The 19,853-nt window shown below is 35.1% G+C and overlaps 1 protein-coding gene across 1 annotated transcript in view; it reads left to right on the top strand.

The window, feature by feature from the left end:
* LOC306847505 (angiopoietin-1-like) overlaps positions 1–17,816 on the top strand; it is a 47,766-nt gene extending 29,950 nt beyond the window's left edge. The window contains exons 6-9 of the mRNA XM_079381462.1: positions 1,163–1,264; positions 4,821–4,987; positions 14,514–14,644; positions 17,503–17,816. Coding sequence (XP_079237588.1) covers positions 1,163–1,264; positions 4,821–4,987; positions 14,514–14,644; positions 17,503–17,666 — 564 coding nt within the window. The 3' untranslated portion in view covers positions 17,667–17,816. The remainder of the gene's footprint in view (positions 1–1,162; positions 1,265–4,820; positions 4,988–14,513; positions 14,645–17,502) is intronic.
* Positions 17,817–19,853: the final 2,037 nt, after the last annotated feature.

Genomic DNA, 19,853 nt, shown 5'->3' with positions numbered 1-19,853 from the left:
TACACATCCTGCTTCCATCCACAGATTTTTATGTGAGTTTTGAGATATTGCATTAAAAATGACAGGGTGGAGGAAACCAAGATGCAAAAGAAAAATTGCATAAGATCACAAACAGTTAAAGAATCCTTCATTTTATTTTATTTTATTTTATATATTTTTATTTTTATTTTATTTTTTGAACTTCGAATTTGTTTAACATTAGCTGCATTTGTTTGTTTTACTGTTTTTTATTTTACTTTGTTCTTAATTATCATTTTCATCTCGCATTGTTTTTACTGCTTTCAGAACAGACCTACAGCCCATTTTTGATCAATTGACTGCCCACTTGAGAACTACATATTTTCTGTATATTACCAGGAAGCATTTAGATGCTATTAAAAGCCCCCCCCCCCCCCCCCCCCCCCCTCCAAAAAAACCGACAATTGTCAGCATTTACCCACCCTCATATTGTCCCGGAGCTCTATGACTTTATCTTTATTTTCTGTGGTCTGTGGAACACAAAAGAAGATATTTTTTGGGGGAAAATAAAACTTTTTGGTTACCAACAAACTTCAAAATATCATGTTTTGCATTCTGTACGTTTCAGGCAGGGTGCATTGTGTGCAGTTGTATCAAGTAGCCTAAATGTGCTAGTGTACATGTGGTAACATAAATTTACTTATTTTGTTCTAGTAAGAAATACTATTTAATATGATTGAATCAAACTGACTACACTAACTAAAAGTCATTTTTAACGGTCAGATAAGGTAGAAGTACTTTTTTTTTACCTTTTACAGTCTTAATGTGTGTGAAAAAGGCTGCATTCGTGAATGTACACATCTGTCCCTGCAGTCTGGTTTTGGTGTTGCTACAGCCACCGATACTGGATTAATTACAACCAGGTTGGTCTGTGTGTTCAGCTGGGTGTGTGTGAGGTGACGCCACGGCTTTCTACCCACTGTGCTAGATTACAGCCAGGTGTCCCTGAGTGCCACAGCTTTGATCTCAGGCCTGCTACTTGACCTCTCCGCTAATCACTGTCTGGAGAAGTCACTAAACTAATGGGGGTTTCTGTTGTTGTTATAAGGATATACAGATCTATAAGGTCAAGATAAATGGTTTGTGGTATTTCCGGCCTTGTATATTTCTATGTATGTTGATGTGCTTGTCTTTCTCAAAACAGGTGTACTGTAATATGGAGTCTGCAGGCGGAGGCTGGACCATAATCCAAAGACGAGAAGATGGTAGCGTGGACTTCCAGAGAACATGGAAAGAATATAAAATGGTATGTAGCCATATTCCTTCCCACTAACCTCTGTTTCACTCAGTCTGTAACGGTGGACATGATCTTCATCTTTTTCATTTAAGCAACGCATATGGGCGATATATCTTCTCTTTTCATCTGTTTTTGATTTAGACTCAAAAGAGTGAAGGATAACTATGAGTAGCAAACAGATGAGTCAAATGAGATAATGGGATTCTCCCTGTGCTTAGGAATGATAGTTTGCATGTAGTCAATGTTATTCTTTATTGGAAAAAAATAAACAGTATAAAATACAAAAGTCATAGGGAAACTGGGACATCAGTGCTGGCTTTGTTTGCAGGCTGAAACGTAACAATTGTTACATTTGTTCAAATCACTCAATCATACTTTCAGACATTATTTGTAATGATGTAATATAGTATACCACTGAATGTTGATCTGACTAGTCGATTAGTTCCAACACTACTGTTGACTTAGAAGAAAGTTTACATATAAGCCAATTACACATCCTGCTTTTTTTGAGATAAAAAATGTACAGGGAGAAACCACGATGCAAAAAAAAAAAAATGACATACAAATTTACATGCAGTTTACATGTTTGTTTGTTTTTATTATTGTTTCAATATTTTATTTTTTTGATATGGTTATAATCGAGGTAGGTTTTTTTTTTCTTCTTCTTTTTTTATCAATAAAAGACAAGTTATGTGACTAAATAATTATGTTAGAGAAGAAATGTTGATCTGGTCCAGCATTATATTAAATAGCATTAAAATAGCTTTATCTTTATGTTTTCCATTTTTATTTTTATTTTAGTTTGAATGTTCCATTTTATTTATACTTTAATTTATTTCAGTTGTAATTTTTGTATTTCAACTTCAACTTATTTCACCCATTTCACCCATTTCAAATCTTTTAAGTTTAAGTTAATCATTAAATATTCACTTTTGTGCAGCTTTATTTAAATGAACAAACATCATTTTGAATAGTTTTATTTAATAATAACAACACTGCTCTGGTCATTCTGACGGCAAAGACGGCAAAGATCAAATATGCCTATTCCGAAGATCAGATCTGTCTGTGTTGGAGTGCATTGAATTAAGAGTAGCAAAATTTCTGAAGCTCATTTAAATAAAATAGGCTGCGAGAATATAAATTCACTTGCCCTCAAAATAACATATGTTGATTGACTATATCTCAAACAGTTGACTAATGACATGCCTATTTTTTATATTAAATGTGCTGATAATGAATGACAGCCATGTTTTTAAAAAGCCATGTCTTGACCTGGAAGTGTTTGAGGTTTAGGGACATAAAATCGGCACTGACTCTCATGAAAGAGTTGGTGCACTTCTCGCTAAAGCTTTTATTTGTATAGTTTCTTTTTTTTTCTGGTTCGGATCAAATGAAATATTGGAATAACTCCACCTCTCCTCATTTGAGTATCCACTCCAGCCAGTCACTATCAGCACAATCAAGGTTTTTATTTCTCTTTTCCCCATCAGTTTCCCAAAGGAAGATGGGAGAAACTGTTCATCAGAATGGAATCAGATATTTAGACTATGGAAAAAATTGTTCCTAGGTTTTGGCAGGGTTAATCTGACTTTTCTCCATTCCTCTCTACAAGAGAAAGGGTTTTGGACAGGCCACTTTGAATGGCTATTACTGGAATGATACATAGCAACTGAGTCAGTTGTTGAGACACCGATTCCGTGTTGTATAGAAAACCACACACCCAAGAGAACTCCCTGTTTTAGGGTATAAAGTAACAATTGATCTTCGTTTTCCCTCTACATTACTCACATAAGGAATGATGCGGTTTCATGGCGAGAAAGCTTCTCAGGGACGATCCCATGCACAAAGGCCAGGCTTCCAAGGGGAAACCCAATCAGTACAGAACAAGCACCCCTGGACATCAAAAACAGATACAGGTTATGGAAAAACAGCTATCAGATTTCAGGCACATTACAAGGATTTTTGGATTACAGAGCCTCTTTACCCTCACAGGAGTGCTACAAAGCAAAATGAAATACTCATGTTTACTGCACTGTTACTCTTGCTCATCAATCACCTGCTCCCATAAGCCAGCAATTAATAAGTGAGAAGGTTTCAGTCAGTCTGTAACGCAATATGAGTGATATCATCATCGCTGCGCATGTAGCACGGTTCATTTTGGTTGCACATAAACTCATATAGGCGTTGTTGAATTATTTAACCCTGTGATACAGTATAAATTTCACTGTTTCTTCTACATCATGCCATAGTTTTACTAAAAATATTGATGTTTACATATGACAATGCTTTATTGTAATGGAAAAATGGCTGTTGCATTTACTCCTTGAGAATGTTTATAGATACTGGCATTGATTATATTACATTTATTCATTTATTTGGAAGCGCTTTCCATAATACAATTGCATTTATCCATAAATAACACAATTATGATTTCTTGTATTTATTCTATGTATTTCTTCTTTTCAGACAAAAATTAATACAGAAATGTTTTATGGAAAAGGCAAAACGTGTTTGCTGTTCCAAATTGCAACAGTGATAAAGTCTTTTTGGAAAGAAAAGTTGTTTAATGCTTTTCAGTTCAGAATTTTAGTTTCAAGTACACAAATACATTCGTTAATTCAAGAAAACATTTTTTTAATTTTTAATTCAAAGAACATTTTTAACACCATTTTCCACTGTCAATGTTATTTGTTTACTTATACATCTTTTGTAATTATACACATTTCTTATTTACATAAAGGACACAATTTGTACCATGCAGGGTTAAAATAATACATGATGGTATGCGTATATGTTCAAATCCATCCAGCACTTGTGATTTCCATTGCCCTCACTGGAAATTTTCTCATTTGCTAGAAGCAGGGAGGAATGCAGGGAAAGGTACACTAATTACAGATGTTGCTCATTAAAGATTTGTATTTGTACTTGGATATGGTTCTGTTACTCTGTACTGTAATTATTACTGTCGCTAGCACCTGCACTGCATTATGACATGTTTCAGAAGCCTTACTGCAGCTGTTTAGAGCTGAATGGATCCATTACAGACATGGAAACTCGTCCAAAATATCTTTTGGAAGCAAAAACATGACTGTTAAATGATTATTATTTTTTTTTTTTTGGTCATGTGTGTTTGTGTCCATAGAAATAACACGAGACAACACACTGCTTCTTATCTAAGTCATGTCATGCACTACATGTTTAATCAGATACTATATACACAGTTCTGTATTTCTCATTGGCATTACAGAAAAAATTGTATATTAGTGCTGTGAATGTCATGTCATAATGTAGTGCGTTTTCTCAGTCTTTCCAGATCTGATGCAGCCATTAAACATTTAGCCTCAGAAACGAACCAGTGGTTATTGATACCTTCATGTGTCAAAATTTTATGAAAATCTGTAATTATCATCTCAAGAAAATGATGAATTGTGGAATTCCATCCCTGTGTTGAATCTATTAGGCTTGAAATATCTTGGACAGGATTTTCTTTCCCACTGCTTTATCCAAGGCCTCCCGTGACCCAAGTCGATACTTAAACTGACCCGGAGTCCACTCTCTTTTCTAGGGCTTTGGGAGTGTGTCGGCCGAACACTGGCTGGGAAATGAGTTTGTGCACATTCTGACCAATCAGAAGCAGTATGCCCTCCGTGTGGAGCTGACCGACTGGGACGGACACCAGGCGTTCTCTCAGTATGACAGTTTCCACATCGACAGTGAAAAACACAATTACAGGTACTTTCTGCTTTTTAAGTGAATGCTGCTCATTATTTTAATGCAATAGGCTGGAAAAATATATTGCTTAACAGCTCATTAATCACTGATTCAAACAGTTCAGAAAGATATAAGGGTTTATATAAAAGACCTTTTATTTTAGGTTTTTATATACTGAACCATTCTGACGTTTGGGTTCGGTACGATTTTTAAATGTTTTTCGAAGAAGCCTTTTATGCTCACAAAGGCTGCATTTGTTTGATTTGAAAATACAACAAAAAAGTAATATTGTGACATATTATTACAATTTAAAATAGCTGATTTTTATTGCGATATATTTTAAAATACAATTTATTCCTGTGATGACGAAGCTGAATTTTCAGCAGCCATTTCTCCAGTCTTTAGCGTCACATAATCCTTCATAAATAAATGAATAAATAGTAAAAGAAATAAAGAAATACAATGCTTATAGATATATGTCTATATATGAAATGTATATGAACCATTATGATATATTTAGTTTGTGAGAACATCATGGGTAAGATGAAAGTGTTGTTATTAGCCTGATGATACGTTAATTCATTGTTTTCCTCTCTCTGGGATCTTTAAATGCTTTTCATGGGTGAAGCTATGGGGAGGAATCAAGCTATTTGTTTTAATTCCATCTGGGGTTGAATTAGGGTTGTCACGCAAAACGCTACCCACTTTTTTAGCCCTGTTAACCCCTTAGATTTCTTATTTTATAATACAAAAAAAAAAAAAAAGTCAAACACAGTTTTTGTTTTTTGCACTCGTATCTCTTGCACAGGCAGGTGAACACTTAGGAGCTCTCAACTTGAAAATATTTGAATCTTAGCAGGGCTGTGGTCCGTGGTGTCCTGCACACTTGGCTGGCCCATAATGGCCTGTGCTGGTAAAGAGTTTCAGGAATCTAATCAGCATTCTCATCTCTAAAAACAGATTTGTTCTCTCAAACTGTTATGCTATGGTAATCACACACTGCCTCTTGAGAATACCGGCCGAAACAAACTCTTTCTTTGGCCAAACAGAAAGTGTGCAAGAGGTTGCCACCTCTGGCAATTCAGATTAGACCTTCAGATTCCGACCTGACAACATTTTTAGTTTGTATATATAAAAAGCACAACCAGTAGATGTAGTATGCAGATAGGTCTGTCTAGTATGTTTGCTTTTTAAATCCTAGCAGCATCAGCAAAATGTTTACAGCCTGTTTTTTTAGAAGTTTTATGTTGGTCCAGTATAATTTGTGCTCTTTCGTGCTGGTTTAGTCAGCTGTAGTCTATAGGAAAGGTAGGTTATAAGGTAGTTACAGGCATAGCTCACCCAAAAACTAATTTTATATCATCATTTACTCGCCCTCATGTCTTTCCACACCTGTGTGTTCCACAAAAGAAAGAAAATCATACAGTTCTGGAATGACATGAGAAAGAGTAAAAATATTATAATATTTTTTTTTATTTTTGGGTGAAATATCTCTTTAAGAAGTATGGTGGTAACACCAGCAATTCAGAATTCAGTTGTGCTTAATATATGCACACATACTGTACATATGCACACACACATAGTCTATGGCACATAAAAGCACTTTAAAATTCCAAAAGCATGTGCATGAATCTACAGTGGATAATTTAGAACTTAACCTATTACGATGCATAAGCTTTTCTATTTGTGAGAACCAACGTGGAGACTTTCAGGAAATATTTGTCGGACTGCCAGCCACTTGCATTCGCCTAAATTTAAAGCTAGTTTACTAAAGAGTTGGTATTAGAACAGCAGTAATTGCACACAGAAATAATGGAGCATAATCCCATAACCTAAATCATAAAAAGGACTAACTGTCAAGCTTATTACATTTTTTCCAATACTAATGATTTCCAAACTACATACAGGGTAAAGGTTGAAGTGAGCAAATAGCACTTGGCTGAATGTATGCCATGCCAGAACAATCTCCTTTTTTTCTTGAATAGTAAATCTCTAATGTTACATTTAAATTGAGATCATTTTTATTCTTTAGTCAAAGTCAGTAACTTTTTATATGTTATTCTGATAATATTCTTTATGCAGTATAGGCACACTACCGATGAAAATTTTGGTGTAATTGTTTAATTAATTTTTTTTTTTTTTTTGAAAGTATATAACTTTTATTCAGGAAGGATGCTTAAAATGAATCAAAAGTAACCTTAAAGAAATTCTATTTCATTTTAAATCACATTTTAAACTATATTAAACATTTAAAATTTTAATAATATTTCACGATATTATTGTATTTTTGATCAAATAAATTCAGCCTTAGTGAACATAAGATACTTCTTTCAGAAATATTTTTTGCATGGTAGTGTATATATACTAGAATGTCAGAATATATAATCAGAATAATCCAAATAATCAGAAAATAGTTTTTGATATGTTTAATGTGTTGTATTTCAGGTTGGTGTTTCTTGTGTGTGCATATTTTTAACCTTTGTGCTACAACATGGATTTAAGTCAAAGAATATTTCAGAAAAAAATCAAGTGTAGACTGAGATATACTCTAGTGTAAACACTAAAACAAGATGAAAATCAGACTTTGGCATGGAAAAAATAACCTATCCAATTAAATTTTTTTCCAGGTCCTGTGCATTCTTTTGGCAAACCTCAAGTATAGTTATCTACCGCTATCACAAAGTAATGTTATATGCCTCGGTGGTTCTAACTTACCACAGCTCTGCCCTATGCAAACTTTTTAGGCTTATGCAATGGAAACTTCAACTGGTTTCAGAAGCACTGAATAGGCAGACCATGACAGCAATTGTGAAAATGATCAATGCCTGTGACACTACACTGACTTTAGACATGGGTGGACCACAGGGTCACTGTCTCAGTCTCACAGTTTAGGGTTGACTGGTGAACAATGGACAGCATTTGATTTACTAGGGATTTTACGATAATTGGTTTACATCTGCCACAATGGATGTGCCTGTCAACTGCGGTGGATCTGGCAAAACAATGCATCCATTCAATATAATTCACATAATCATTGTGATATATATGCAGTGACAACATTGGAAAATATAAAATACTTTGTATTTGCTCTGCAAGAACTCATATATATATATATATATATATATATATATATATATATATGTGTGTGTGTGTGTGTGTGTGTGTGTGTGTGTGTGTGTGCACCTGGTATTCATCACGTCCTGGGGACCAAATGTCCCCACAAGGATAGTAATACCAGTAAATCTTAATCTTGTGGGGACATTTTTTGGTCCCCATGAGGAAACAAGCTTATAAATCATACAGCATAAAGTTTTTTGAAAATCTAAAAATGCAGCATGTTTCCTGTGAGGGCTAAGTTTAGGTGTAGGGTTGGTGTAGGGCAATAGCACACACAGATTGTACAGTATAAAAACCATTACGCCTATGGGATGTCCCCATAAAACATGGAAACCCAACATGTGTGTGTGTGTGTGTGTGAAATGGTTTAAACTGTCTGACTGCTGCATCTTTGTGTATAAGTGCTATATATTTTTCCTTCACTATTATGTAATTTTCTCCATCCTTTTAATATCATATTTTCTGTAATACAGAAAATTATGTATTTTAAAACAGCATAACCTGAGAAAGAAGAATGAAGGGCAAAAAGGAGAGAAAACTGACATGAAGAAAAATACCCATTACACCATTTATGTCATGTATAAAATTTCTTGACAATTTTGAGAGCACTGTTGCAGATGCTGCTGATAAACCCCAGCTCTTATTACAGCCATATTTACACAACTTATGAATTCTGAAGCTCCTTAATTTCGGCGAGTGTAACAATCAGCTAAATGGATCTTGAGCATAATTGCTTCAAAAGATCAATGCTGTGCTAAAGTTAGCTTGGCACCTATGCAGTGCTCTTCATCACAATATTGAATGTGATTGTAAATTACATTGCCAATCTCCAGCCGAGCAGAAGCATTTTAATAAGCCATGTAAGGAAGAAGTGAAAAATTATATCCAGCAATAATTCAGAATGAATTATATATATTTTTTCATAATGTGGAAGTTTTACAGCAGCTGTTTTTTTTTTTTTTCGTTTTTAATTGTATGAGTGTTATGTGAGCTGGAATTTGGGAGAGCCCAGTCTTTTATTTCTAGGGTTAACCTACACAAGTAAAGTTATGGAGGATAGGGGTTAGTATCTGGGAGTCTCTGAAGGGACCTGACAGTGCTGCCGCAACCATGCTTTCCCATTGGGATGGGGTCATGCTGGGGGGTCAGTCTTGTTCATATTCCTGGGCTGAATGCCACGGACCCAACGCCAATGCCCACAGCACTGACAGACACCCAGACTGCCTGTGTTTACATGGCTGCTTTGTATATTGATTGAGTAGAGTGTGTATATCCCTGCTGAGAAGACCTGCTTAAATCAGCTCAGTCCAGGCTGATTTGTGCCAGCAGAGCCACAGTGTTTTCACATGGAGCTGATTCACCAAGTAAGTCTTTCTGGTTAACCTACAGTAGTTTAAAAGTCTGGTGGAGAAACTAGCACTCCAGCATTCCATACTGGGAACCAGCATCCAGAACAGAACATGCTGATGACCATGATGATTTTTTTTTTTCATGAGTGTGTGTTTGTGTGGGCATTCTGAGTAAAATATGCATTAAGCTTTAAATTAGGAGAGCGGATGAGGTTACTGAGGGGGGAAAAATCAGTAGAAAAGGAGAACAGCCGTTAAAAGCCAAATTAAACTCAATGAAACAGCATTTTAATATTTTATTGTCTTAAACATAGCAGACCTAATTCTCAAATTGCATAGTCAAATGCAATGAGGGGTTGAATACAAAAACTTTCTTTGTATTTTTTTTGTTTGTTGATTTTAGTGTTATTGTTTTTTTATTTGTTTTGAGTTGTCTAAGTTTTCTTGTAGGTTTTGTTTTCTGCTGTTTTTAAGTATTTGTATGTTTTTGTTCTGTTTTTTTCTGTAGTTTTTTTGTAGGTTTTGTTTTCTGCTGTTTTTAAGTATTTGTATGTTTTTGTTCTGTTTTTTTCTGTAGTTTTTTTTGGGTGGGTGGTTGCATGTTTTGTTTATTTTTTATCAGTGTTTTGTGCCCCCCAATGAGTCATAAAAACAAAAAAAAATAGTTTTGTATTGTTTTGTTTTGTTTCAGATTAAAGTATCACCTGACCTGGTAAATAACAATGGTAGGGAAGTTGACGGGAGCACTTTGAAACTGAGAAAGCACCTGAAGTAAACATGTTCATTTGTGACCCTGAACCACAAAACCAGTCATAATGGGTTACAATATTTGTAGCAATAGCCAACAATACATTGTATGGGTCAAGATTATTGTTTTTTTATGCCAAAAATCATTCGGATATTAAGGAAAGATCATTTTCCATGAAGATATTTTGTAAATTATCTGCCGTAAACGTACCAAAACTTAATTTTTGATTAATAATATGCATTTCTGAGAACTTAATTTGGGCAACTTTAAAGGTGATTTTCTCATTATTTTGATATTTTGAAATTGTACATGATTGCCTTTGTCATATTTTCTACTGGGAAACCCTGAGATAACAGGGAAAACAGTTGCTGCTGGGACAGGTGTTTTTTTTTCTCCCACAAAAGTAAGATAACCTTGTTTTAATGTTAAAATTATGCACACCATAGTGCAATAACCATTTCAAGCATTTTGTATACACAGCAAAACAGCATGTATTTGACTAAAAATCCAGAATCATCAACAAGCCAACTAGATAGCTCTGTGAATGTTTATATGGTTGTCAACGAATGGGATCAAAATGAAATGCCTTAAATATCTACAATTTTGGTTTAATAAGATTTTCCCAGGAAACCTGGCGTCCTCCATGATTCCTGTTCTTTCCTACAGCACTTGAATGCGACAAGCTTGTAATCAGACCTCTCAAATTCTGAGAAATTGCTTACCCAATTCTAGATGCAGTCATACAGCTGTAGCTCACATGAATGAAAGTGGCATGCCTGAACTAGTTGATACAGGAAATCAGCAGTCTAATATAGCGGTTGATTGGCAAAAAGTATTTTATGTATTTTGAAAATACTACGATTAAATGTATTTAAATACAAAATACATTTGGTATTTAAATGCCAAATATGTATTTTAAATGCATGTATTTGAAATACTGGCCATCCCTGGTGCTACAGTATATGTTTGTATTTGAAAGCATATGAAATTATCTTGATTTAATATCTTTGGTCCAGCCAAGTTATAAATCCACAGATTTTGCAAAGATCTCTTCAGCTGTGTCTGGTGTGAATTTTGTATGGAGGTCTTGGCACACACACGCTGCAGGCAGTGAACTCTCTGCTGAAGCATTAAAAGTGTATACTATCAATATCACAAGGTTCTTCCAAAGTGCTGTCAGCAAAAGGGCGCACAGACAAATTTCAAAGGTATCCTTTATTGACAGCCAGTTTTTGTACATTATGTGCTCAATGTTATATCCACATGAGGTCAAAAAGGAGTAACCGTGAATTATCAGTTTCATCTCCTAGATGAAAATGAAATTTTAAGCTGTTTTGGCCCAGCAAAAGGGCACAGTAACTGTCATTACAGTATCTTTAAGATGCTGTATATTTCATGTTTCAAGAGACAGCCTGAATTCCACAGCAACATTACCAAATTAAAGAAATACTACCGCTGCTGGATCGTTGCATGTTTCAGATGGGATGTGACAGATTAAAGGCACACAGCAGGAGCTAACCTTGGGTTCCTCTCAGGAGTGGGCCTCACGCTTATCACACTACACTAAGATGGGTTTTGACATGTCCCACAGCCGCAGAGAGGAAACGATATAGAAGGCTTTTTATTTTCAGTCTTTGACAAGGGGCTCTGACGCAGGGACCCCTATTGCATGGTGATTTATAGCACTCAGGTTTTTGTTTTTCTGCTGCTGTAATGTAAAATAACTGCGTATTTGCTTCCTACCTTTTTGTTTGTGTTGCAGAATAAAAGTTTAGGTTTCGGAGCATGTTCATCTGATGAACATGATTTCAACTAGGAAAAACATATCCATACATCCTCTTTTACTCAGAATAAACATCACATATCCGGTGACGAACATTACCAAACTTGCCATCATTTCAGATTAGGAAAATAAAATGACCGGACACCAGAACACTTCCCTCGGGGTGCTGTTGTGAAACACCAAATAAATCTCATTCCATTCTCCGTTTTCATCACAGCTTTTCCTAGTAAGGCTTGGACTGATTCAGCAATAGTTTATTGAGGCTGGTGAGAAGGAGGATAAGGAACAATATCCTGTGTTGGCCATGCAGATGTTTGAGCTCAAAATTGAAACAAAGGCCATAGCATGACATGACATTTGTGGGACAACAGTAACTGAACGCACAAGACTTAAGTGTGTTGCCTACTTGAAACTACAGTGACTGGAGATGAGCAGGTGTGTATTTATTCACCTGGTTTTTATGTGAGAGGGACTTGATCTGAATTCTTTGAACCAGAGTTCTTCAACTGGAACAGTTTTATAAAGCTCTGTTTGATTCATATCCATCAATAGACTGTTCAAATGTTTGGGGTCACTTATTGTATTTAATTTGTTTGTTAAGAAATTAATACTTTTATTCAACAAAAATGCATTAAATTGATCAAACGTGACAGTAAGGACATTTATAATGTTTCCCAAATATGTTTGTTTTAAGTAAATGCTGTTATTTTGTATTTTCCATTAATCAAATAATCCTGAAATGTGTCACACTTTATACAGAAATATTAGGTTTGACAACTGTTTTCATTAATAACTTTAATAATAATAATAATAATAACAAATATTTCTTGGTTGCTGAAAATTCAGCTTTGCCATTTCAGGAATAAATTGCATGTCAAAATAAAACAGAAATCAGTTGTTTTAAAATGTATTAATATTTCACAATATTTCTGTTTTACTGTGTTTTTGATCAAATAAATGCAGCCATAGTGAGCAAGAGAGACTTCTTTCAAAACATTTTAAAAAATCTTACTGGACCCAAACTTTTGAAAGGTATATGTTAATAATCACTTTTAAATTATAGCTCACAAATTTGATGATTTATGTGCATCACTGCATAAGACAAAAATTGTTTCTGGAAAGAATTTTTATATGTTGGTCAGTGTTTTAATGTACACTTGTCACACTCTTAAGGCCTATATTTAGTCACATTTTTATAATGTTCATGCATTTTGGACAGGTCTCTCTTGAAATAAGTTTTAATAAAAACAATTTTAAAAAGTTCAAATCAATTTAAATTAATAAAAAAAATTTTGTAAATGTGGTGTCTGGCTAAGAAGTAGTGAACGTGCAGTTTACAAGTCAAATTATGCAGCAACATGTTTGTGTCTGCCGTTCAAGTTCTGAGGACGTCCTGGAAGTTTATTTCCTCATAAAAACTGAAGCTTGACATCTTATTCAGTATGACAGAAACCACTATAGTAAATAGTATTGTAAATGAAGCATGCAGTCATTCTGAACGAGTACGATCAGTATTGCATTTGTCTTATAAAATGACTGTTAAAACGTCAGTTTGGCATCAAGCATATCCGGAAACCACAAAAAAAACGATTCATTTATCTTTGTTTAGAGACCGCAACAACACACTTCATTTAAATGAATATGATGTCTCTGAAGAAAGTTTGCAACCGATATTTGATGTGGGTGGCTTTAAAATGATTAGACAGCTTGTTATAAGAGAGTCTATGAGATGGATGATGTGTGAAGAACAAAAAATGAAATAAAGAAAAAATAGCACTTAACAATAAGAACGGCAATCATACACTTGGCCTCTAAAGCCTGTTGTTGCATCACTGGCCTCTTTGGACATCCCTAAAAGTGTAACCAAAAATATATTTTCCAAGTTGCTTTCCAAGATTCATCTTAGAAGAGATTTATAAAGCTCATTCTCTACTGTCTGATCTTATTTGTGGCAATGACTTTCAGAAAATGATTTTGAAATGAACACGTTTCATTTGGTGTTCCTTTCATTGCTGGCATGCCCATGCAGTATAGTATTTTGGCTTTGAGTATGACACCTTGGATAAAAAAAAATAACAAAACAAACAAAAAAAACAGTCAGAGGGGTAATAACCCTCAGGTTAAGACCTTGGGCAGAACTATTGGTGACACAATGAAGACAGATGGGAAAATCAAAGGCTCTTCAACCACCAAACTCTGGGCGTCAGTGCTGCATAAAATTAAGCATTTGAATCCAAGCCTGCATTAAGTAAGGGTTTTGAATTTGAGGTTGAAATTCTCAAGTGTAGATGGCTGGAGTTGAATTGCACACTCTGTGTGGTTTCTACGTGTGCTTTGGTGTCTGGATTAAATTATATGGGGTTTCCTGGCCAATATGTTTAAAAACTGATGCTAACAGTAAAGAATGGGTCATGAGTGTGAACGTAATATACTTAAATCACTCATGGATGTTTCTGGCAGTAATTTTTCTTGTCTAAGGCCTCCTTGTTTACAAAGTCTTTCTCTGTGCTCTTATTCCCTCTCTTCTTCCCTGTCCTCCTTCTGTTTCAGGTTGTTCCTGAAGAGCCACAGCGGGACGGCAGGCAGACAGAGCAGTCTGGCGATCCATGGTGCTGACTTCAGCACTAAAGACATGGACAATGACAACTGCACGTGCAAGTGTGCGCTGATGCTCAGCGGGGGTAAGGCAGAAATCCTCTGTTTTAGCTCACTCCTGCTGAATATATTAATCTATTCCAGCCATACAAGCTTGTTCTTGTTCTTGGGATACACTAGCCTTGATCCTCAAGATGATACTGCCATTGCATGCAGAATAAAAGCTTTTAAATACATTACAACTGTAGAAGTAGAACATATACTTTTTTAATGATATGCAGCTAGTGCAGCGAATACTCCGAACATATAAAATATGAATGATTTTAACATTTCTGTTCTTTTTTGTAAATACAAAATGCAAATCTTGTTGCATTTACTGTACTTGCCTGTCTGTTGCCAAATGATGAGATGACCTAGACCTAGGTCTCTGACCTAGAACAGATTTTAGAATAGGATTTTAGATTTATTTTTACAGATTATTATTTTATATTTTTTATTTTATTTTATTTTGTGTGTTATGTATGAAAAGTAATGATACTTTGAAAACTAATAACTTGCAGTTCCGAAAGTGAGTTGAGACTCTTGTCCCATTGTGAATTAAGGCTCTGTGAAGTGTGCAGACAGTAGGTTCCAGTCTAAACACTGTCTGTGTATATGTACATAGCTAAATGCTGCGCATAGGACCACCTAATGCTTTCTTTTTGGCAAAAGAACTGCATAAAGCTTTGAGCAAGTAGTAATGAAGTCTTTGTGGACTTTCACATCCTGTGAGGAGTCTACCAGAATGGGCTGAACACCAAGTATCTGTGGGTCTTTATAGGACTCCCACAATCTCTCCTAGTGGATGCAAACCACAGACAACTTTTGTTTTTCATACAGGAAGCTCTCAGGTCTCAAATCACTGTGCATCATTTAATAAAGCAGACATCGAGAGAAATCCTGTCCACCCGAATCTACCGTCACCTTCTCCGTCCTTGGTGGCCAAACGCTAAACGAGACCCTGACAGTGATTCATCTCCGAGATATTTAATATCAGGATGAGAATAAATGTGAGTCTTAAAGTAGGATGACATGCATAAATCTGCTGTATGTGCAAGGGGATTTGGGCAATGCAATTAATAATACAGAGTAGTGTCGAAAGATTTTTAATGAAAGTTTTAAATGAAAAAACTGCGGAAATGATTGAAATTGTCAGTCTCGAACCCTTTAAATTCTGTATCGTAAGTGCTTTAATGAAAGACATATTGGTTCCAGCTCTGGTTTATATCATAAAATCAAACTTTTATCATTCTGTTGCCTCATTTCTTGTTATGCAGTGTGGTTAACAAGCTTATAAAACACATACCCTAGAGACAACCGAGGACCTCAGCCAGCTAACGGTCTGAGATGCAAAGGCATAGTAACATGTAGAATCAGCATCCAATCAGTTTACTGTGTCAGTGAGAGCCGTGACAAAGGGCAGCATATTTGGCTCATGGACGGCTGTTAAAATGTCACAGATCTCTCTGGCATTTGAGATTGTGAAGTGAAGATCAAGTTCTTCATGGGAATGAGACCTGCCAAAATGGGCACTCTGTGGGCACATTTTGCCTATACGTGTCTAATTGAATGAACAGGCCAGATTAATTTTATTTAATGCGCTGAAAACTTGTGCAGTGACTCAGTGTTGTTATTATTAACTACAACTACTAAGATTTTCATTTGTTTTTTTTGGCCACTTAAATATTTAAAAACTTTTAGACGAAAACAACAACTAGACAAAAACTTCAACTAAAATTTCAAACTGAAATACTAAAATTATTAATTAAAACTCACTAATAAAAATGACAAAGCACATTACAAAATTACTAAAACTTAATTATAATGAAAACTGAAAATATATCAATAAAAGATCATTCAAATAATATTAAATGCTATTATAAATTATACTAAAATAACACCACAGGGACTTTTGGAGAACATCTGAGGATCTTAAAGCTAGATGATAACAATTGGTAATGAATTGCAAGCAAAACAGTATTCCAGTTTTAAATGTACTTTATTTGTTCTCGTGGTTCAAACCCATACACGTTTTATGAGAAGAAGGTTCATGCTTCTTTCTTGCCTATGTATGTATGATAGCTTTGTGTGAGGGAGCAGACTGAAATTGAAGTTGTTGAACTGAAAATCTTGCATTTTTAGCCTTGGTCACCATTCACCTTCATTGTATCAGGGAAAAACAGCAAGGATGTTTTACTATAAATAACTAATTTTGTGTTCCTCTGAAAAACATATAGCTTTTAAAAGGCATGAAGATGAGTAAATGACGACATGACGTAGAGACATTTTGGGAGACTACTTTTTTAAGTTCAAGTCCATTATATCAGGTTATCCCTCAGTATACGGCACATGTTATTTATTAAAAGTGCATCTGTCAAGACAGGCATTAACACAAATAACACTTCGAAATCCATAGAAGAGACTTCTCAAACTCAAACAGTTAAACATTGTTAAACATATGATTGGCACATCCTCTTTACTTTGTTACCTTTAAGTATATATATATATATATCCACTTTCCCTAAATACCTTAAAGGTTACCGTTCCACTCACTCCTCACCTATACCACAGTGACCACATAGCACCTGCATACTGTTGGATCCAGCTTCAAAGCTGCCTGCATAGCCTGACAAATACACAACTAGTCTGTCAGCAATAAAAATAGTTAATCTAAAATAATAAACCAAAATAGTATCATAGAAGTACAAGCAATGTTTTAGGCATCTAGTTTCAGAAACCTACTTTATGCAAAGCTGTTAGCCTAGCCAGAAGTGGCTTTTTATGTGATGTGGTTGTATTTTTTTAAGAAAAGTACAGTAAGTTAGCTTTCTTTCAAGAAAATGCGATCCTGAATATATATAACTGTATTACCAGTTGTTCTTAATTGTAAATGTTTTTGTTTTAGGATGGTGGTACGACGCCTGTGGCCCATCCAACCTGAACGGGGTGTACTACAGACAAGGACAACATGTCGGAAAATTCAATGGAATCAAGTGGCACTATTTCAAAGGACCCAGCTACTCTCTCCGATCCACTGTCATGATGATCCGACCGGCCGATTTCTCGTAGTTCTCCTCAAATAGCCAAAAACATTTTGGTAAAGTGTTACTTTTTGGCCCATGACATTATCAAGTAACACTGTATAAGTGGTTAGGTGCTTGCCATGTGGATAATGCAGCATTCTTTTGAGATAACAGCTCTCCAGGAAACAGGAATCCTGTGAATAGAAGGCTGTCCTATCACCTTAGTGGGACTACATGGGAGATGGCATGCTCTTTGGGAATTTAGGGCAGGAGTTGACTTGGCTGGGCTTTTATTTTTAAATATCAGAGGTATGAATTCAAGTGCCATTCACTTGTCACTCAGGACCTGTGGACTGCTGAGGCAGGCACATCACCTTTGATGGTAGTGGACTGGATTGCGTCGCCTAGCATTTGCCCCGTGCTCATCTGGCTTTCGAGTCTCCAAGTGAATTTAAAGCAGCTTGAATGTCCTTCAGTATCCTAAAAGGACCTATTAATGTTTAATACAAACGTGTTGCACAATTATATTTGGGTTGTAATACTTTACTTCACATTTTATTGCTTTTTTATCCCAATATATTATTATTATTAATATTATTTTTATTGTGTATATTATTCCTGTCAAAGTGAAGAAAACCATAGCATGCTGAAGCATTTACATTGACTTACAGTGCTATTTACAAGAGACATTTTCGGCAAGGAATAGCACATCTATCCTCCAGCCTGATTGTAATGATTTTGCAAACTGCATATTATTATTGGCTTTGAACTTTGGTGACCTTTTGAACACATCATAACTTGGCATAAAATTTTTAAATGCATGCCAAAGATCACAGCTATTAAATATAATACCATAAAAATATTGATCTAATATTAATCATTGTTAGAACTGATGGGAGTAAAGCCAATGGCACATACGGTACTGGTGCAGTGTAATACATATAATAATGTTTTAATTGATTCAAACCGTATTGTCTTATGAGGATTTGTCATATTAGGATTATTTTGCAGTCATATGTTGCAGCTCTTGTCTAAAGCAGTGTTACTCTTACCGACAAGCTTGGATGAACTTATTGTAAATGTATCCTTAAACCTAAGACTATAGGTTTGCAAAAGTGTTTAATAATTCTGAATGACTGTATTATTGAACGGAAATGCTTTGATATATGGAGTCACATAAGCATCTGAGTTTCATTTGTACATGAAGTTTATTTGTAGCAATTGTAGGGCTGGTTCACACAGACTGCATTTTCTTGTTTTTATAAGCCACTTTTAACTGTTTTCGCATATAAACATTTGTTAAAAGGACGTCTTTGACTGTTATGCTAGGGTTTTCTGCTTTTATAGTGTTGGGTGCTTTTTGTTAACAAGCCAAGTGAAGTTAAAAGTTAAAACCGCATCTTTTCCATTCCATCCATTGTTTGAGCGAGCCATAAAGACTTTTGGTAACAATGTACAATAAGGTACCGTTTGTTAACATTCGTTCAGTACATCAGTTAACATACTAACAAAGAAAAATAATTCTGAAGCATTTTTTTGTCTTTGTTAATGTCAATTTCAACATTGCTAATACATTATTTAAATCCAAAGTTGTATTTGTATCTTGTATCATATTAATTAATGAACCGGAGCCAGCATGAACAGTGAACGGTTATATTTTTAATCATTAACATTGACAAAGATTAACAAATACTGTAATAAATGTATTGCTTATTGTGAAGTTAATGCATTAGCCAATGTTAACTAATGGGACCTTATTGTAAAGTGTTGCTGGACTTTACAAATGTACATAAATTCTGTTGGTACAAGTGTTTTGGTTTGTTGGGTGGGGGACATTATTTAGTAAAAGTTCTTTTTGTAAGACTTGAGTTGGCAGGATTGTAAAGAGGCTATTTTCAGCTTACTTACTGGCATGCTCACAAAATCCATTTGAATAGCATCAGAATTCCTATCTATCATCAAAAAAAGTCTGATAATACTCTTCTAGTAGGTTGTCGCTGTATGCAAGACTACTACTGTCTTCCATCAAGTAACAACAGCATGGAGCATTTTACTGGAAAGTGGTACTTTTATTGTAAATCCATAAACTGTCTGGAAAGCTGCAGAATGACATGTTTCATATCACACTCCAAATACTGTAATTTAGTGTGTTTAAAATTGCTTTCCAGAGGAAAGCACTACTTTACATTTTTTTTATTAGCTCAGAACCATCAATATGTTCTGAATTAAAGAA

The sequence above is a fragment of the Barbus barbus genome (genome assembly GCF_936440315.1).
Source record: "Barbus barbus genome assembly, chromosome: 27".
Lineage (NCBI taxonomy): Eukaryota > Metazoa > Chordata > Actinopteri > Cypriniformes > Cyprinidae > Barbus > Barbus barbus.
Note: the sequence above shows the minus strand (reverse complement) of the source record. Positions and strands in the feature narration are given on the sequence as shown.